This window comes from Chiloscyllium plagiosum, chromosome 5 (genome assembly GCF_004010195.1).
Source record: "Chiloscyllium plagiosum isolate BGI_BamShark_2017 chromosome 5, ASM401019v2, whole genome shotgun sequence".
Lineage (NCBI taxonomy): Eukaryota > Metazoa > Chordata > Chondrichthyes > Orectolobiformes > Hemiscylliidae > Chiloscyllium > Chiloscyllium plagiosum.
Window position 1 is genome coordinate 51225424 of NC_057714.1, and position 22257 is coordinate 51247680.

A 22257-nucleotide genomic window follows, 5' to 3' on the forward strand; every position below is an offset into this window, starting at 1 on the left:
AGGAGGCTGATCTTGAAGAGCTTAACAGGATGGATGTGCAAAATGAGGTTTCCTGTCATGTGAGATTCCAGATCTAGAAGTTGCCCTTTAAACATAAGGGTCATCTGAAATTCTTTCTCAGATATTTGTGAGTCTTTGGAACTCTCTTCCAAGAAAAGCAGTGGAAACAAAACTTCTGATCATTTTTAAAGTGGGGTGGAAAGATTCTTCGTAAGTAAGAGATGAAAAGTTACCTGGGGCAGGTGGGAATATAGAGCTGTGGTTACAATCAGATCAGCCGTAATCTTATTGACTGACAGAACACACTTGAGAGGCTAAATTCCTGATCCAAAATTCCTTTGTTAATATGTCGCTAGGAAAATGTCCCTTTTCTTTTAAGTAACTCACATATTAAGAATATTTAAATATAATATTTGTTATCACAATTCTTTTAAATTTTACACAGTTAAATTAAATGTGGGCCAGATTTTAAGATTCGCCAAACTCCTGATGTTTCAGGAAACAGAATGTCTTTACCACAGGAACAAGGCTGCATGCTCTATCATATGAGAAGCTAAGCACAAGATTAGAAAGTCTCCTGTAAGTAACATGAGGAGATGTGGAATAGAGGTTTTATTGTCTATCTTTGTCAATGTATAAATGAAGTTTTTGAGGAGCTACAGACATTCCCTTTGGAAATTATTCACACATCATCGCTTTTTACTCAGATTTCAATAAGGAAAAGCGATACATCAGTATTCTTGGGTGAGTGTTAAGAAGCAAAGTAACATTGTGTGATCATTTGCACATACAGGAGAATGATCCATATCCTGTGAGCTCAACAGCTCACATTAACGTTAAAGAAACTAAGTACTCTGTGCATTTTGGTTCATTCAATACAAGGTCTTATTGGAAAAATATTTAATATTTTGTGCAAGCAAAGAGCTTTACTGACTTGCTAAAGTTGTCTACAACAACAAACGTCATAAACAATTATTTCTCAACTAAATCTGGCAAGAATGTAAGAGGGTATGTTGACTTCCTGATGTCAGAATCTTACTGTCACTGAGTGGCTTTAGAGCACACATTGATTGGGGAAGGAGTGGGGTGTGAGTTAATGGGGTGGGGAGTGGGATTTTGCGTGAGGTGGGGAAGGGCTGGTGATAAATAGCCAATGTTGTGGTCCAAATTATTGCCAATGAAATAGGTAGATAAAGGCATGTGGTCCTGCAATCAGAGTTAGGAAGCTCTGATACAAACAGGATATTAATTGTAGGCATTTCGAGATTGCCCCTGACACCTTGAGCAACTGAGTACAGAAATAGGAAGATCGATTAAATAAATGTGGGAGTGGTGAGATTGTGTAGAAGTGAGGGTTTTAGATGCCTGAGGAATCGGGACCAGTTCTGGCTGAAATGAGACCTGTACAGATAGATTGCACCAGAACAGATTACAATGGGATCTTGATGAAATGGGCCAATTAGCTGAGGTGTGACAGATGGAGTTTAATTTAGATAAATGTGAATTTGGGAAAGCAAATCAGAGCAGGACTCATACATTTAATGGTAAGGTACTGGCGAGCATTGCTGAACAAAGAGATCTTGGAGTGCACGTTCATAGTTCCTTGAAAGTAGAGTCGCAGGTAGATAGGATAGTGAAGAAGGCATTTGGTATGCTTTCCTTTATTGATCAGACCACTGAGTATAGGAGTTGGGACGTCATGTTGCGGCTGTACATTGGTGAGGCCATTTTTAGAATATTGGTTTCCTTCCTATTGGAAGGATGTTGTAGAACTTAAAAGGGTTCAGAAGGATTTACAAGGATGTTGCCAGGGTTGAAGGATTTGAGCTATAGGGCGAGACTGAAAAGGCTGGGGCTGTTTTCCCTGGAGCATCGGAAGCTGAGGGGTGACCTTTTGGAGGTTTATAAGATTATGAGTGGCATAGATAGGATAAATAGACAAGGTCTTTTTCCTGGGGTGGGGGAGTCCAGAACTAGAGGGCATAGGTTTAGGGTGAGAGGGGAAAGATATAAAAGGAATCTAGCGGCAACCTTTTCACACAGAGGGTGGTGCATGTATGGAATGATCTGCCAGAGGAAATGGTGGAAGCTAGTACAATTACATCATCTAAATGGCATCTGGGTGGGTATAAGAATATAAAGGGTTTGGAGAGATATCGGCTGGGTGTTGGCAAATGGGACTAGTTTCAGTTAGGATATCTGGTTGGCATGGATAAGTTGGATTGAGGGGTCTGTTTCTGTGCTGTACATCTCTCTGACTCTGTGACTCTATAACAGAATTATGAACAATGTCCTTACTGGGCTATTTACTAATGCTAATGAGGAGAGGTTAAACTAACCTGGCAGAGCTGTGGGAACCACAAGTAGGAAAAACATGGTATACAAAGGATTGGGAGAGATATTTAGCACTAGAGTAGAAAATAGTATGATTTTATTTGGTATCAGAGTAAGTAGGAACATAATAAAGTTTTAATTAGCATTATTATAAATAAATATGTATGTGCAGGATATAACAATTGAGATTAGTGAGCTTAGGCGCAAATAACCCTGTGAAAAAAATGACATTGTAGTGACAATGGGGGCTTCATTCAAAGAAAGTCAGGATGATGTACTTAGCATTCTTGGAAACAAGGACAGGATTTTCTGAGGAGTAACAATCCCACATGGATAACCACTTAGTTCACTTTTTTCCCATTAGCAGATAACTTTTCTAACAGGAAATTACGATTAGGTGTCAATCAAAAATGTGGAGCCACACTTACATCCCCTTGTAGTACAGAATTGTCAGAGGAAGGCAAAGCACACCCCACAGCACTCAGTTGTTATGTTCTGTGATTTAAGGTGCAGTGTCACTGACAGCCAGATTGTCAGCTGCTGTCAAAGAGTAAGGACTTGAGGTACATATATGGTTAGGATCCAGATATGGAGGGTGCCAGGTTAGGTGGGTAGGTTATCAGATGGTTAGGATAGCAGGTTGGATCAGATTCAGGGTGTCAGGGTGGTGATGGATGTTGGGATGTTGTTAGGTTTGCGGGGTGGACATGGGAAGGTGTTCAGTTCAGCAGCAGTGAAGAGTGGAGTTGAGTCGCGGATGGATGGGCCAAGGGTTCAGGCCTCATTGGTAGAGGGGAGTTGTCACATCCAGGGGTTAGAAGGGTTGATTGTTTCTATGTTATGAAAGTTTGTAAATTTCTCAGATTTGGAGCATTGTCATGTCCCGAGGTGGGGAAGGGAGTATTGGGGCTAGCAGTGGGGACAAAAGTGGAGATTGTTAGGGGTGCTGGTAGTTGGGATGTTGCATCAGGTTCCACAGGTTTGACTCTAGCTGACAGGGATACTCTCATAGTCAATTAAAAATATTAAAAATAGCTACAGGACTATGAGAGCTAAAATGAACAATACACAGCACAGCTTATTCTGACAACAATCGGATTTTATTGACAATAGAGCTGAATGCAGTTTGGCTATACTTAACACTACCCACCCCAATCATCAATTACTATTTCCTGAGCCAATCATTCCCGCTGCTGCTGCCTGACCTGATCACCTGCCACGAACTTCCAAACTGATCACTTCTTCAATAACTCCTGAAACACCCAATCCTCTGCTCATTCCTGATCTGATTACTCAGCTCTAATTCCCAATCCAATCACCCACTGCTAGAGTTGTAGAGTCTAGAGATGTACAGCATGGAAACAGATCTTTCAGTCCAACTCGTCCGTGCTGACCAGATATCCCAACCCAATCTAGTCCCACCTGCCAGCACCCGGCCCATATCCCTCCAAACCCTTCCTATTCATATAACCATCCAGATGCCTTTTAAATGTTGCAATTGTGCCAGCCTCCACCACTTCCTTTGGCAGCTCATTCCATAAACATACCACCTTCTGTGTGAAAAGGTTGCCCCATAGGTCTCTTTTATATCTTTCCCCCTCTCATCCTAAACCTATGCCCTCTAGTTTGACACACCCCCACCCCAGGGAAAAGACTCTGTCTATTTATCCTATCCATGCCCCTCATGATTTTATAAACTTCTGCAAGGTCACCCCTCAGCCTCCAACACTCCAGGGAAAACAGCCCCAGCCTATTCAGCCTCTCCCTACAGCTCAAATCCTCCAACCCTGTCAACATCCTTGTAAATCTTTTCTGAACCCTTTCAAGTTTCACAACATTTTTCCGATAGGAAGGAGACCTGAATTGCACGCAATATTCCAACAGTGGCCTAACCAATGTCCTGTACAACTGCAACATGACCTCCCAACTCCTGTACTCAATACTCTGACCAAAAAAGGAAAGCATACCAAACGCCTTCTTCACTATCCTATCTACCTGCGATTCCACTTTTAAGGAGCTATGAACCTGCACTCCAAGGTCTCTTTGGTCAGCAATACTCTCTAGGACCTTACCATAAGTGTAATAAGTCTTGCTAAGATTTGCTTTCCCAAAATGCAGCATCTCACATTTATCTAAATTAAACTCCATCTGCCACACCTTGGTCCATTGGCTGATCTGATCAAGATCCCATTGTAATCTGAGGTAACCCTTTTCACTGTCCACTACACCTTCAATTTTGGTGTCATCTGCAAACTTGCGAATTATACCTCTTATGCTCACATCCAAATCATAATCGATCACTTACTACTACTTCCTGAGCGATCACCTACTGCTACTTCCCAACAGATCACCCACTGATACTTCCTAACAAATCAACCACTGCTACTTCCTGATCGATCATCCACTGCCACTTCCCAACCGATCACCCACTGCCACTTCCTGATCTGATTGCTCACAGCTATATCCCAATCTGATCGCCCATGCTCACTCCCAACTCAATCACCTACCCCTATTTTCTAACTGCTCACCCAGAAATAATTCTTGATTCGATCACTGACAGTTCCTTCCTTACCTGATATCCCACATTTACTCTCCAAACTGATCACCCTCTGGTATTTCCCAACCCAATCAGTCATGGCTATTTCTTGATCTGAATGTCCACTGCTATCTCCCAAACTGATCACTTGCTGACATTTTCCAACCTGATCATTGACAGTTACATCCTGAACTGATTGCCCACAGCGATTTCCCGAACCTTTGCTACTTCCCAACCCTATCAGCCACAGTTATGTCCCCCAATTTCTCCCTGCTACTTCCAGACTCAATCACTCGCAGCTACTTCCCACATTGAACATTCATAGCTCTTCACAAACCCAATCACTCATCAATCCTTCCTGACCTGACCATAGCTACCACCCTATCCAAACACCTTATTTATCTTATGATCTTGTACAGAAAATGCTACCACTACTGACCCTAGACAATCAATCAAGGTCCATCTCTTTAGTAAGCACGAGGGAGTGGAGCAGACAGAGGAACAATCAAAATTAAAGAACTAAAGTTAAATTACAGCGATTGGTATCGAACCAATCAATCGGAAAAAAGCAAAGTAAAATACAGTAATGATAGATAACACAGTAAAAAGTAAATACAGTCACAAAAAGAAAACTGATGCTTGTAGTAATGAACAATAAACAATGGAACAATAATGGCATGAAGCCAAAGAAGTAATTGTGTGGACCATTATAATCCAATCTTGGCAAGACTGCCATTAGAGCAATATAAACTGAAAATGTGTTTCATTGGCTGTTATAAATGTACACCTGAAAATTAGTATTTTATTACAAATTGGTAAAGCATTTAAAAGCACTAAAGAGATATAAATTGTCTAAACGTAGGGACTTTTAAGGTAGTGGAGCTATTTTACAGGGTCATTAGCATGTTACTCTTTATAGAGATTATGTATTCACTTTTGCTTATTCTGGAACCAACTTTAGGAGTACAAAAGAAGAATGTTTGTGGAGAACCAAAATTTTTCTCTTTCCTTCCAAGTTGGAAATGTAATCTGATTTACTGTGCTCAACATTGCACATAATTGTGTTAAAAATTGAGATTCAAATCCACAACTCTAACCTCACTCATCCTACAGTTGTGGAGCTCCGTAACTCTATTAGTTTTTCTTTCATCCTACAATCTACTGTTCTTCCTTGTTTTTTCCCCTCCTCTTAAAGTGGTTCAGAAAGTTAGTATTGAAATGGTAAGACTTCTGAAGCAACATTGATTGGAAACTCATCATCAATAAAGGCAGGTATTTCTCTGTGATTAAAAGTCCAGGCTTAAAATTCAAATAAACAAGGATAGTAAGACTGTATCTATCTAGATCTGTTCATCAAAAGCATATTAAAAGCTTTATGCCTAAGTGTAATTCCCACCTGAAACAAAAACAGAAGTGCTGGAGAAACTCAGCAAGTCTAATAGCTCGGTTTCTGTCACCATAGATGCTAACATTTTCAAGTTGTCTGACTCTTCAGAAGTGAAAGGGGGTGGAAAATTATGGTTTTTATGTTGTTTGCAGAGGGCAGGAAGAGTAGTAAAAACAGATTGTGGCCAGAGAAATAACAAGAAGAGTGCTAATGTTGATGAAGCAGATATTGAAATAAAACACAGACGTAAATAAAGAAGAAAATGAGTTTGCTCTGCTTGAGTAAATTGAGCAAGTCACAAACAAGACATGGCCAGGCTTTAAAGTTGTGGAACTTAATATTGAGTCCTAGAGTCTGTAAAGTACTGAAGTAGAAAATGAGATTTTGTTCTTCCAGTTTGCATTGAACTTCTTGAAACATTGTTACAGGCCCAGGACAGAAATGAAAGTATGACAGTTTATTGAAATAGCAAAGATTGGAAGGTCAGGGTCATTCCTGTCGACAGAATGGATTTATCAATTTGTACTTCCATCCTGATCTTTGGCAGCCTTCTGGGTTAGAGAATTCTGAAGATTCACAACCTTCTGTGTAAAAATAAAACTCATCTAAATTCTAAATTCTAAATTCTAAATTTTTAAAGTGTACATCGATTCTAGCCTCATCAGCCAGAAGAAACAACTTACTTGCGTCGACCCTGTCGACCTCTTTAAATGTTTTGTAGGTTTCAATAAGATCGCTTCTCATTCTTCAAAATTCTAGAAGATACAGGCCCAGTCCCATCATCCTGAGAGGTTTCCCCTTATGGCAATAATATCCTTCCTGAAGTAAGGAGAACAAATGTGTATACAATATGCCAGGTGTAGTGTAAGCAAGTATCTATACAATTGAAGTAAGACTTCACTACTCCTATACCCAAATCCTCTTGCAATAAAGATTAATATTTTATTAACCTTCTTAATAGCTTGCTGCACATGCATGTTAGCTTTCAGTAATTTATTGGCAAGAACACCTAAGTCTCTTTGTACATCTACACTTTACAATCTTTTATTATTTAAGCGATATTTATTTTTCTTGGGAAATGTGAAATATCATATTTTTCCACATTATATTCCATCTGCCATGTTATTTTCCTGCACTATCCCTATAACCCTGGATTTCTCTGATATTTAGAGTGGGCGGCACGGTGGCACAGTGGTTAGCACTGCTGCCTCACAGTGCCAGAGACCAGGGTTCAATGCCCGTCTCAGGTGACTGACTGTGTGGAGTTTGCACATTCTCCCCGTGTCTGCGTGGGTTTCCTCCGGGTGCTCCGGTTTCCTCCCACAGTCCAAAAATGTGCAGGTTAGGTGAATTGGCCATGCTAAAATTGCCCATAGTGCTAGGTGCAGGGGTAAATGTAGGGGAATGGGTCTGGGTGGGTGCGCTTCGGAGGGTCGGTGTGGACTTGTTGGGCTGAAGGGCCTGTTTCCACACTAAGTAATCTAATCTAAAAAAAAATCTAGTCTTAATTTCCGTCCTGAACATATTCAGTGGCTGACCTTCCACAGTCTGTTGAGGCAGATTATTCCAAGTTCATCATCCTCCAAGTGGGGAAATTCCTCCTCATTTCATCCTAAACAGGCTATCCTTTATTCATAAATTGTGTCTTCTGGTTCTGGACACCTCAACCAAGAATGAAGTGTTTCAAGCTGCTAGTTCTTTCCATGTGATTTTAACTGTTCTGTTCCTGACAGAGTGAATTACAATTGTCTGCGGTAATCTCAGGACTCATACCAAACTGTCTCTGCATGAACTACAATGCTACATATTTGTGCTGAAAGTACGAGTCCAGTTTAATTAATTTAATTTGAATTGATTTGATTTATTATATCACATGTACTGAGACCGAGATACAGCAAAAGTATTATTTTGCATGCTATCCAGATGAATCATATCTGACATAAGTACATCAGGGTAATATAACACAATGCAGAATGTAGTATTACAGCTACAGAAAATGTGTAGAGAAAGATCAAATCTAATATATGAGAGGTCCACTCATAAGTCTGATAGCAAGGAAGAAGCTGTTCTTGAAACTGTTGGTACATATTTTCAAACTTTTGCATCTTCTGCCCAATGGAAAAGGGTGGAAGAGAATGAAAACAGGTTGGATGGGGCTTTGACAGTGTTGGGGAAGTAGTGGGAAGTGTAGATGGAGTCAATGGAAGGAAGGCTGATTTTCGTGATGAAATGGGCTACATTCACAACTTTCTGTAATTTGTCTTGGTCCTGGGCAGAGCAGTTGCTGTGATGTTTCTGGATAGGATGCTTTCTATGAAGCATCTATTAAACTTGCTAAGAATCATTATGACCATGCTGCATTTCCTTAGCCATCTGAGGAAGTAGAGGCATTGGCGTGCTTCTGTGGCTGTTGTTTTATGAATTATTCTGTCTATATAAATTTCTGCTTTCTCAGGTTATTGGAATCGCTGAAAGATTTGTTCACTTCCAAAAGTGAGAATTCATATTTGGTTTCAGACATCGGCTTTAACCTGACCATTAGTGCATTGAACATCGTCCATGCTATTGGCATTCAAGGTATGTATTATCTTGGAGTCAGAAAAATTTTATATCATTTAAATGTGTTTCTCTTCTTGAATCTTGTTACTTTGATGTTTTTTATTTCCATTTCCACACTTTTTCTTAGTTCTGTGATTATTATCAATTCCAGTATTGGCTGTGAGTGTCAGTTTTAGGGGCATAGGACAAAGATTTAACCCTATCCTCCCTTGTCCCATGACTGAGAATCTAACTACCTCCTCAATTCAATAAATGACATTACCATCATTATATGCTCCAGCAACAACATTGTGGAGGATCATTGTTGACTATGAACTGAACGGCACTTGTGATATAAATACAGTGGATAAAAAAGCAAGTCAGAAGTTGGGTATTCTGCAATAACTCACCTCCTGTCTATTCATCGTCTTTTAAACAACTACATGGCACAAGTCAAGATTGTAATGGAAAACTCTCTGTTTGTCTAGATAGGTGCAGTTTCAACAATTCACAAGAAAACTGACAGCAATGTAAACATGTAAATCAGGAGCAGGAGTAGGCCATTTGGCTATTCAAAACTCCACCATTCAATAAGATCATAGCTAGTCTGATTGCAGTCTCCACTTTACTGCTTATCTCCAATGTCCTTTGACTCGCTTGTTCACCAAATATTTGTCTACCTTTGAAAATATTCAATGATGCTGGGAAGGCCTTTGGAATTGAAAAGATTCCAAGGTATTTAAAGAAGATACAACAAAAATAATTACTCAAAGATCTTAGTGTAGTGTAGCCAACAATGAGTCAGTATTCTATGGCAGAAGTATTATGAATGTGGACACTGACCTATCATTGTTGGGCATGGCTGTGAAATCTTGCATTACTGGGATGTGGTCTCAGGTCCTGACATTACTTTGATTGCAAGATATTGGGTTTACAGGAAAATTAGAGAATGGGTTTTTAACGAAAGACATCGGAGCGAGGCTGGTATCTGAAATCTCTGGAGCAATGATTATAAATCTTAAGGACAGCATTGTCTTTGCATTCTGGCAGCATTAACCCTGGATTAGTGGGAGTCTGGCATTTGCACCTTGAAATTGTGCAAGAGTCAGAAATTTTAAATTGCATTTGAAAAATATTTGAATATGCTGTTAATGTGCCATAACCAACAAGGTTGCAGAATAAGATCAGGAAAATGGCATAAACTAAGCAACCCTTTTTTTCAGATGAGTAGGACACAATGGCTGAATGACTTCCTGCTGTCTGTAATAAATCTTCCTATGTATCTCTACTGGAGGGTTTGCCAACTTAGTCAGTCTTTAATAAGCAAAGAAAATCCATTGGGAAATAATTATATTGCATTACAGAATTCATTGGACATAAAATGTAAGTTTAACAAGGCCATCAAGTGGGTAGCAGCAGGTCATTGTGACATATGGTTAGTGATGCAGTCCACTTTATTTTAGTTTCCATTTTCTACGGAGACATGAGCTATCACATTAATTGTAATGATTACTGAAAATGTGGCAGGACTGATGCCACCAGATGTAGCGACAATTGAAAAACCCATGGGCACTGTTTACATAGGACCTGTTAGCACAGGATGAACCAATATGAATTTTACAGAGAAGTCTCAAAACTGTTTTTAATCAATAGAGAGAGACCAAAATCTGACGTTGGGTGATCTTCTGAGGGATCGTAAAATGACTGAGTCAGATTTTAAAAACCTATTTAAGATGGATCCTGTGGTGATCAACCAGTTGCTGAATACATCAATTCCTTTATGCAAGGTAAGAACTAATGAACATAATTGTGCTCTACGTCTTGTTTTGTGTTCATGCGTCTAGTTCTGGGCTACCTTTTAAACAAAATGGGAGGGCATCATAAATGAACAGAAATGCACTTTCTACACAGGCAGCAAAATTATTCCAATGGGACAAAAATCACTTTGGAAATTATATATCATTTTGTCTTATACTTAGTATGTCCTGCAGAAACTTGATACATGAGGCTGTTCTTCCCATTTTCCATCCATTGTGCAGATGTTCCCCAGTTTCCCTGTCTCTTAGTGAAACCTGGGACCATAAAGCATAAATAAATTTGTTAAACTTTTACAAATTTTTGCTTTGAAGCAAACTGAGTTTTATGATGAAGTGGGCTGTACAAAATAGCAGCATATGGTTGGGTGAGGGATTGAGCCGTCAACGTTATTTAATGGAGATGGCATTAAAGGTAGTGAGGGACGTGCACTTGTTTCTAGGATTCAAGTTCACCAATTAAATATTATAATTATTCATGTTTAACTCTTGCTGAAAGGTTTCCCAAGCCCCAGGAAATCAGTTAATAAAAGAAGATGAGGAAAGCTTTGGAGAAACGTAAAATGCCTTGACAGCATTCGCTTGAGGGCTACAAGGAGCTGAGCCATATCTTCCTAACTTCATAGGCTTGTCTTCTCCTCGAATATTTGATTTTGATTCAGAGGTTGGGCCCAGGGAAATCAGCAATTGTATCAAGCTTCTCACCTTAGGTTTAAACTCATCCACAGGACTCAACTTCAACTCAGGATGTGGAATCCACTTGTCCCTTTGAATCTGACCCCATCCTCATTCCCTTCATACTCCCACAAATACAGGGGCATTCTCTGTATCTCCAGTTCATTCCCTGGTGGGCTGAAGCCAAGCTTCTCAAGCTGGCTTCCAGGAAGGGATCCTGTTTAAAGAGGTAATACACTGTGAAGTTTCAAAAATGCATAGTTATTATGCTCAATTCTGATCAGTATGGTATATGCTAAAGGTTACAGTATCATGCAACTGAAATGATATTTTGAACAAACTTAGATTGCTGTTAAGTCTTTCATCTATTAGAATGGGCTGCAGGTTTCGATTCATGAATGTGTAAATCCCAGGACTTCTTTTAAGTCACATTCTCAAGATAACTTAGGTTTTATTAAAAAAAGTGACATCTCAGCTCCGATGTTGCATTAATGGTGTGAGGTTATAGTTTGTCTGTATCATAATCTTGAATCAGACTGACTCTATTTCCAAAGTAGAAATTTATAAAATGTTACATGGATTGACTGCTTGCATTGACTGCCTGCAGGTTGTGTGCTTTTGAGCAAAATAGAATATATCTGCAAATATAATTCCACAAATGCAAATTCACCCCATAGACTTGTATGTGTGTGTGTGTGTGTATGTGAGGGAGTGACAGAGCGTGAGTCTCTGCATGTGAGTGTGTGCATATGAGTGTGAGTGCACATGAGAGAGTGTGTTTTTGCATGTGTGTGTGAGTGTGATGGAGTATAAGCCTATGAGAGGGTGTGTGAGTGTGGGGTTGTTTGTGTGTGTATGAGATAGACCGTGTGTATGAGAGAGGGTCTGTGTGAGTATGTAAGAGAGTGTGCGTGTGTGTGCGTGTGTATGCGTGTGTGTGAGCGCGTGTGTGTGTGCAGTCTCCTCTACATTGGGGAGACAGGGCACCTACTTGCACAGCGCTTCAGAGAACATCTCCAGGACACCCGAACCAATCAACCCCACTGCCCTGTAACTGAACACTTCAACTCCCCCTCCCACTCTGCCAAGGACATGCAGGTCCTGGGCCTCCTCCATTGCCTCTCCCTTACCACCCGACGCCTGGAGGAAGAGCGCCTCACATTTTGCCTCTGGACCCTCCAACCTCCCGGCATCAATGTGGATTTCACCAGTTTCCTCATTTACCCTCCTCCCACCTTATCCCAGTTCAAACCTTCCAACTTGGCACTGCCTCATGACCTGTCCTACCTGTCCATCTTTCGTCCCACCTATCAGCTTCACCCTCTCCTCTGACCTATCATCATTACCCCCACCTCTATCTACCTATCACACTCTCATCTACCTTCCCCCCGGCCCCACCCCCCTCCCATTTATTTCACCACCCCCTCGGCTCAAAGCCTCATTCCTGATGAAAGGCTTTTGCCCAGAACATTGATTTTCCAGCTCCTCGGATGCTGCCTGACCTGCTATACTTTTCCAGCACCACACTCTTGACTCTCATCTCCAGCATTTGCAGTCCTCATTTTCACCTTTCAAATAAACCTGTTGGACTATAACTTGGTGTGTGATTTTTAACTTTCTCAGGGTAGCAGCATTCATATTCCCATTACTGTCACTGTGCTAGTGCCTTTACTGTTGCCTCTCAGCCAGCTATTAAAGTATGCTGCCAGCAAGCTGCAAATTAATGAGGCATAATTTGCAGTTAATGAGCAGTCATCCTCTTTAATATGCAACTCACTGCTTCCTACTGAGAATGTCATCAAATGCTCACCAGTGCTCTGTTGACAGCACCTTCCAAACACATGATGTTTACTCCCCATAACAATAAAGGCAAGAAGTTGCATAGGGACACCCCATCTACAAATCTTTGAATTCCTGTCATAACAGCACTGGGAGTATGCCAACACCTATGGACTGCATTGGTTATAGAATATGCTCCATCACCATGTAATCATCACTGCCAACAATATCAGGCTTTCCAATGTTATCACATTGCATCAAAGACAAATTTTAGATTAGATTTTAGATTAGATTTTGGCCTGCTCATTGTCCCTTCTTAATGAGAACACAATGTCAATTGACAGTCACTTCATCCTGAATGTATCAATCGTGACGTGCTGGAGAGATTGGGGCATGTGGTAGTAGCGAATGTTTGATATACTGTTCACTCTCATCTGGAAAGGTTTGTTCGTGCTGAAGTTTAATGTGATTCGGACCTTTACAACATTTAATAATGCCATACTCACCTTGCTTTGAAACTTTATGTTATGATAGAGCTCATGGCATAGTTCCATAGCTAATTCCTTGGTGAATTTGAGTCTCTGTACATTGAGAGACGTACTTTGGGAACACCGGTTGTTAGCGTGTCCTGCTCATCCATTTCTCCCCTTCATGGGTATTCCCATCAGTGCAACCTCTGTTCACTCTGTTGACCATATTGCTGACCCAAACCCACTGCAATTACAATCCCCAGACTTCTTGGAGATTGCATGCAACAAAGTCCTCTGCTCTCTCTTTAATCACCATATTTTCCAGACAATGTGATGCACCAGGGTTTTGAAAGCAAATGTTTAGAAAATATTTGTGCATAGCCTTCACACTGTCAGAAGCATAGCAGATTTATCAACTCCTTCCCAGGAAAATAGAGATGTATTATGGTCCAGCAGTTGTTGTAGTGTATGGGCAAGGGATTCACAATATGTTTAGGTGAGAGTGAGTTATGCAAGCATTAGATGGGCCAGATGCCAACTCGAAGACACCTTTTCCTACCACTCCCTAGACCATGACCCCACCTCCCCATCACCAAACCAACATCCCCCAGACTTTACAGAACGTCATCACCCCAGGAGAGCTTCCAACCTCGTAGTCCGGGAACCCCGCACTGCCCGGTTCTACCTCCTTCCCAAGATCCACAAGCCTGACCACCCTGGCCGACCCATTGTCTCAGCCTGCTCCTGCCCCACCGAACTCATCTCCACTTACCTCGATACTGTCGTATCCCCTGGTCCAGGAACTCGCCACATACGTTCGAGACACCACCCACGCCCTCCACCTCCTCCAAGACTTCCATTTCCCTGGCCCCCAACACCTCATCTTTACCATGGATATCCAATCCCTCTACACCTCCATCCGCCATGACCAGAGCTTCCAAGCCCTCCGTTTCTTTCTCTCCCGATGTCCCCTACAGTACCCTTCCACTGACACTCTCATTCGTTTGGCTGAACTGGTCCTCACCCTTAACAATTTCTCCTTCGAATCCTCCCACTTCCTCCAGACCAAAGGGGTAGCTATGCCTGTCTCTTTGTTGGCTACGTAGAACAGTCCATCTTCCGTAGTTACACTGGCACCACTCCCCACCTCTTCCTCCGCTACATTGATGACTGCATCAGCACCACCACGTGCTCCTGTGAGGAGGTTGAGCAGTTCATCAACTTCACCAACACATTCCACCCTGACCTGGACCATCTCTGACACCTCCCTCCCCTTCCTGGACCTCTCCATCTCCAATAATGACAACCAACTTGACACTGACATTTTTTACAAAACCACCGACTCCCACAGCTTCCTGGATTACACCTCTTTCCACCCCACCTCATGCAAAAATGCCATCCCATATGCCCAATCCCTCCACCTCCGCCGTATCTGCTCCCAGGAGGACCAGTTCCACCACAGAACACACCAGATGGCCTCCTTCTTTAGAGATCGCAATTTCCCTTCCCATGTGGTTGAAGATGCCCTCCAACACCTTCTCATACACATCCTGCAACTCCACCCTCAAACCCCACCCCTCCAATCGTAACAAGGACAGAACCCCCCTGGTCCTCACTTTCCACCCTACCAACCTTCGCTTTAACTGCATCATCCGCCGACATTTCCGCCACCTCCAAACGGATCCCACCACCAGGGATATATTTCCCTCCCCTTTCCACTTTCCACAAAGACCGTTCCCTCCATGACTACCTGGTCAGGTCCACGGCCCCCAACAGCCCGCCCTCCCTTCCTGGCACCCTCCCCTGCCACTGCAGGAATTGCAAAATTTGTGCCCACACCTTCTCCCTCACCACCATCCAAAGCCCCAAAGGACCCTTCCACATCCATCAAAGTTTCATCTGCACATCCACACATGTCATTTATTGTATCCATTGCTCCCGATGCGGTCTCCTCTACATTGGGGAGACTGGACGCCTTCTCGCAGAGCGCTTTAGGGAACATCTCTGGGACACCCGCACCAATCAACCACACCGCCCTGTGGCCCAACATTTCAACTCCCCCTCCCACTCTGCCGAGGACATGGAGGTCCAGGGCCTCCTTCACCGCCGCTCCCTCACCACCAGACACCTGGAGGAAGCACCTATTGTACTCTTTGCTACCTTCTCCCACACTCCTTTCTGACCTATCACCTCCATCCCCACCCCCATTTACCTATTGCCCCCTTTGCTACCTCCTCCCCAGCCCCACCTCCCCCATTTATGTCTCCACCATGGTGGCTTCCTGCCTCTATTCCTGATGAAGGGCTTTTGCTCAAAACGTCGATTTTCTTGCTCCTCGGATGTTGGCTGACCTGCTGTGCTTTTCCAGCATCACTCTGATCTAAACTCTGGTTTCCAGCATCTGTAGTCCTCACTTTGGGCCTACATTAACCAAGTTTCAAAATAAAAGTGTTTGACTAGTCAGGTGACTTATTGATATTTATCAAAAATCCGAAAGAACTGCAGATGTAGGAAATCAGAAACAAAAACAGAAATTGCTGGAAAAATTTAGCATATCTAGTAGCATCTGTGGAGACAAAGGAGAGTTAAAGTTTTGAGTCCAGTGACCCTTCTTCAGAACTCCTGCTGAAGTTTTCCAGCAATTTCTGTTTTTGTTTGTGGCTTATTGAAATTACTGTCTGATCTTTCCTAGGTTGGTTCATGAGTGGCATGTCCACATACTGCAAGCCTAACAATACAGGGACAATATGAGAATTTATTGGGAACACAATTTTCCTTGTCCAGGATTTTGGTAATAGGGAGCCAAAATTAACATTCTTTATTTCTAAAGAGTGACTGGATGTTTAACCAATTTAGGTGCAGTTCCAAGTTAAGAGCTGTACCCAAAATCTGATTAATATCTGTAGACTTGTATATATGCTGTTACACATTGAAATATGGTAGTCATAAAAATGTAACTGCCTTTCTCAAGCAAAATCTTCTAATTGTATTTTTGTTTCAGTTTTATATTCTTCTGAATGAGCAAAAACTCAAGAAATTTATGTGCTCAAAGTTGGATCACTTGATACCTTGTGCTATGTTGAACAACGTGTCTACTTATCTATTCTACAATATTGACATTTTTAAGTTATCCAAAGAGGTAAGAAAAATACATTAGATTATTGCCCTGATGAACTAATGACTAATAGTAACAGAAAATGTTGGCAATGCTGAGCATGTCAAACAGCATCTGTGGAGTGAATGGGCAGAATTGTTGAGACATCAGGAATCTTTCCTGTTGTTGGAGAGCCAGCAAGAAACCTGATGTGCCTCTTTATAGGAACATCTGCTGAACCACAAGCCAATCAGGCAGTGGTGAGGCCACCAGCTGGTCTAACTCTGGAAATCAAGACCTCAGGGAGGAAATATCATTCATGGACAGCTTGCCAGCCATTCAGAAGTCAGAAGCTGTGGCTGCTGCTGTAAGAATGCTCTCAGGGTCAAGGCATCATGGATTGACCAAGACAAGTAAATAATATGGGAGAAATGGGTTACACAGAGTGGGAGTCACAGGATTAGTAGATAGGGTATCTTCCCTCTTCCTTCCTCAGAAATGACAAGGTGAATAACTGCTGAGGTGGCAAGATGGGAAAGAGTTTCTTCCTAAGGTCAGCTCACCCCAATACTTCCTCTCTTGCCATAACAGGGAGGGGAGAATCATGTCTATTATCTCTTTCCATAGATGCTGTCTGACCTATTGAATATTTCCAGAATTTTCTGTTTGAACTTCAGATTACCAGCATTTGAAGTATTTTGTTTCTCTATTGTCCTAAAATGTTACCGAACTGTTATTTCACCTTCTGCAAAGCGTCCAAAATAACTAATCCTCCAAGGAACAATCTAATGCAATTTAATATTCTTGATTAATGCAATAGCCTGTTTGTGGCCTTGATACAACTCCCCAAGTGGAAGACATCCACAGTTACGCACTGAGTGCTGGCTGCATTACTGCCATATTGTTTAGCTACATAGTATTGATGCTGGGAACATGTTTCTGAAGTATAGGGAATTAGCATGTAATACTGATTTTACTCTAGAGGTGACTTTAAGTTCAGTGCTCCAACTAACACAATTTCTAAGTTTTTGTACAGCTGAACATGCGTTCAGCAGCACGAAGGCTCTCGCACCCTCTAGCTGCTACCCAACATCTCAAAAACAACGCAAGAGAAGGTGGTGTCGATTGCAGCCATGATGTTGCCGGTGCTGAACTGAGGTGGACAAAGTTAAAAATCACTCAACATCAGGTTATAGTCCAACAGGTTTATTTGGAAGTACTAGCTTACAGAATCATAAGACTCAGAATTTATTGCAGATGATCACAGTGTTGTGTAACTAAAACAATATACTGAACAAACCTAGATTACTGTAAACTCTTTCATCTTTTAGAATGGATTGTAGGTTTCGGTTCATTAATCGGTAAATCCCAGAACTTCTTTTAAGTCACATTCTCGAGATAACTTAAGATTTTATAACAAAAGGTGACATCTCAGCTCAGACAATGTGTTAAAGTTGTCTTTAGGATGGTGTTCTCTGAGCACCATCTTACAACTCATCCGTTTCATCCTCGACCGCAATGTTTTTACCTTTGACAGCCAGTTCTTCATCCAGACACACGGAACAGCCATGGGGACCAAATTTGCACCCCAGTATGCCAAAATTTCATGCACAAGTTCAAACAAGACTTCTTTGCTGCACAGGACCTCCAACAAGCACTATTCACCAGATATATTGACAACATTTTCTTCCTCTGGACCCATGGTGTGGAGTCACTGAAACAACTGCACAGTGATATCAACAAATTTCATCCCACCATCAGATTTACCATGGACTACTCTTTAATGTCTGTCTCATTCTTGGAAACATGCATCTCCATCAAGGATGGGTATCTTAGTACCTCACTCTACCGCAAACCCAGGGATAGCCTCACGATGCTGCACCTCTCTAGCTTCCATCCAAGCATACTAAAACAGCCATCTTCTACGGATTAGCCCTACACGTACACAGGATCTGTTCAGATGAGGAGGAACACGACGGATACAAGAAGATGCTGAAGGAGGCCCTTATAAGAACAAGATACGATGCTCAACTCATTGATTGTCAGTTCCAACATGCCCCAACCATAAACTGTCATAACCTCCTCAGAAGACAGACACAGAGTGCAACTGAAAGGGTACACTTTGTTGTCCAGTACATCCATGGTTTGGACGAAACTATGCCATGTTCTTCGTGGCCTGCAACACATTATCGACAAGGATGATCACCACGTCAAGACCTTGCCTATGCCTTTACTGCTAACCTTTAAACAACCACCAAACCTTAAACAGATAATTCTTCTCAGCAAATTGCCCACCCTGTAGGACAACATTGACCACAACACCATATAACCTTGTCATGGCAACCACTGCAAGCTGTATGAGAGTGTCGACATGGAAACCACCATTACATGTGGAGACACAACCCACCATGTAAGCAGCAGGTACTCATGTGACTTGGCCAATGTTGTCTATCTCATATGCTGCAGGCAAGGATGCCCCGAGGCATGCTACATTGGTGAGACCACGCAGATGCTACGACAACGGATGAATGGACATCGCACAACATTCACCAGGCAGAGGCATTTCCTCTCAGTCAGGGGAACACTTCATCAGTCAGGGACATTTGGCCTCGGATCTTCGGGTGTCCATCCTCGAAAGCAGACTTCTGGATACGCAGCAACACAGAGTGGCCGAACAGTAGCTGATAGCCAAGTTTGGAACCCATGAGGGTGGCCTCACCTGGAACTCTGGGTTCATGTCACACTACAGGTGACCCCACTACACTATACACTCTCTCACAGACACACACACAAGCACACATACTCTTACATACTCACACACTCATGTAGATCCTCTTTCATACATACGCTGTCTCTCAGACACACACACATACACGCCCCACATTCTCACCCACGCACACTCTCTCACAGGCTTATACTCCGTCACACTCATGCACACACTCTACCAAGCATGCACATGCAAACACAAACTCAGGAGAAAGTGAGGACTGAGGATGCTGGAGATCAGAGTCGAAGAGTGTGATGCTGGAAAAGCACAGCTGGTCAGGCAGCATCCGAGGAGCAGGAAAATCGACATTTCAGGTATAAGCCCTTTATCAGGAATTTTGTGATGAAGGGCTTATGCTGGAAACATCAATTCTTCTGCTCCTCAGATGCTGCCTGACCAGCTGTGCTTTTCCAGCACCACATTCTTTGATATTTCTTAATGCACACTCACACTCATGTGCACATACTCACACTCTCTCTCTCCCTCACACACACACACACACACACGTCTATGGGGTGAATTTGCACTTGCAGAATTATATTTGCAGATACATTCTGTTTTTGCTCAGTGTCTTCAGGGAACTTGCAGGCAGTCAATGCAGGCAATCAATCTATATAATATTTTATAAATTCCTACTTTAGAAATAGAAACAGTCTGACTTAAGATTGGAGTACAGACAGACTCTAACCTTACACCTTTAATACATTGTCTGAGCTGAGATGTCACTCTTTTTATATAAAACCTTAAGTTATCTCAAGAATGTGATTTAAAATAAGTCCTGGGATTTACATATTAATGAGATGAAATCTGCAACCCATTCTAAAAGATGAAAGACTTAACAGCAATCTAGGTTTGTTCAATATATCATTTCAGCTGAATGACACTGTAATCTTCTGCTATAAATTCTGTGTCTTACGACCCTGCCCCACTAGTTACCTGTTGAAAGAGCAGTGTTCTGAAAGCTAGTATTTCCAAATAAACTTGTTGGACTATAACCTGGTGTTTTGCAATTTTTAACATAACAGAACATTAACAACTTTCAGGCTAGTTGCTTGTTGATTTCTACTGGCTTCAGCTGAAAGGGTAGAAGTGTGTTATGTTTTTTCTGCCACTCATTGACTTTAATAAAGTTTACAAGAATTGATTTAATGTAGTAAAAGTCTTACTTCTGACTGCACAGAGTCTGCTTGCAATGTTATAGGTACAATAAGCAGAGGCAAGACCAAGGACAGCAATCTGTTTAAAGAGGTTGGCAATAGGGAGGAGGAGGAAGAATGGCTCTGATCAGGAGGCCATATACACCCAGTGTCTTCAAGGAACAATTTTCAGCAAGGAACAGTTTGAGATGTTTGCATTTCACAATGGAGTGCTCTTGAAAATCTGTAACATCCTGCATGCAGAGCTGTGGTCTCAGAGTAGAGTACAGAGGAATCTCGATTATCCGAAGGGCATGGGCAGGCAGTACAGAGGAACCTTGATTATCCGGCATTCAATTATCCGAATATCGGATTATCCGGCAAGATTGCAAGGTCCCGATGCTCAGTTAAACTATGTTATCCGGCATTTGATTATCCGGAATTCGATTAACCGAACATGCCATGCCCTTTGGATAATCGAGGTACTCCTGTATTTTGTTCGGTTAATCAAATTCCACATAATTGAATGCCAGATAACATAGTTTAGCCAAAAATTGGGACCTTGCGATCTTGCCGGATAATCCGATATTTGAATAATTGAATATCGGATAATCAAGGTCCCTTTGTGATTGTCAGTCATTGCTGGTGACTATAAAAGTAGCAATGAACTTGCAACTTATTGCTTTGTGCTCCTTCTAAGCTAGAGCAGGCAACATGTCCAACATCCGACTGTTTCCTTTCCACTACTGGTAAGGGAAGTCACTAAAGCTCTGTATGCAAAACAAAGTTACATTTTTTCATTCTATAGAGACAAGCAGGATACACGTATTGCCTTGCCAAAACAGTGACTTCCCATCATGCAGGGTCAGAGATGTATCAAAACTGCAAAGTGTTTGATTCTCTCAGTTTCCAGCTGGTGTGGGACCATACCCGATCCATCATGCAGGTCATTGTCCAATACTATGTCAGAAGTCATGATGCCTTTATCCATTGTCCTGTCACCATGAGAAAGCAAAGGTCTCTAGTAGATGGCAAGGGCTATTTGCTGGATGAAAAATGTGTTGCTGGAAAAACGCAGCAGGTCAGGCAGCATCCAAGGAGCAGGAGAATCGATGTTCTTCCTGAAGAAGGGCTTATGCCCGAAACGTTGATTCTTTTGCTCCTTGGATGCTGCCTGACCTACTGCGCTTTTCCAGCAACACATTTTTCAGCTCTGATCTCCAGCATCTGCAGTCCTCACTTTCTGCTATTTGCTGGATGCCTGGCTCATGATTCTGATGCTCTAGCCATACACATGTGGGAAACACACATGCAATGTGTACAGTGATCAAGCAAACCATTGTGGTGCCTAAGCAATGCTTCCACCAACACTTCAGTATTTTTAGGAGAAAGTGAGGACTGCAGATGCTGGAGTACTAGAGTTGAAAAATGTGGTGCTGGAAAAACACAGCAGGCCGAGGAAATTCAATTCTTCTGCTCTTCGGATGCTGCCTGGCCTGCTGTGTTTTTCCAGCACCACATCCTTCAACTTCAGTATTTTTGTCTGCTTTGGAGAAGATTTGCAATTTACAAAGTTTTCTGAACTTTGCCATCATGTGGACATGGTCTTTGCCACCAGGTTTGTGGCAGACAACTAAGAAGGAAGAGAAAAATAAAGATAAGGTGGAGGATTGGGAAGATGTTATCAACACAGCTCCTCTCTGCTGGAACATCATAATTGGCACTAC

The 22257-nt window shown here is 42.0% G+C and overlaps 1 protein-coding gene across 1 annotated transcript in view; it reads left to right on the top strand.

Annotated features, from left to right (window-relative positions):
* The window catches only part of LOC122549894 (ATP-binding cassette sub-family A member 13-like), a 278487-nt gene that overhangs the window by 47396 nt on the left and 208834 nt on the right, over positions 1-22257 (top strand). Inside the window, exons 7-9 of the mRNA XM_043690092.1 lie at positions 8713-8834; positions 10449-10582; positions 16535-16672. Of these exons, the coding sequence (XP_043546027.1) occupies positions 8713-8834; positions 10449-10582; positions 16535-16672 (394 nt within the window). The remainder of the gene's footprint in view (positions 1-8712; positions 8835-10448; positions 10583-16534; positions 16673-22257) is intronic.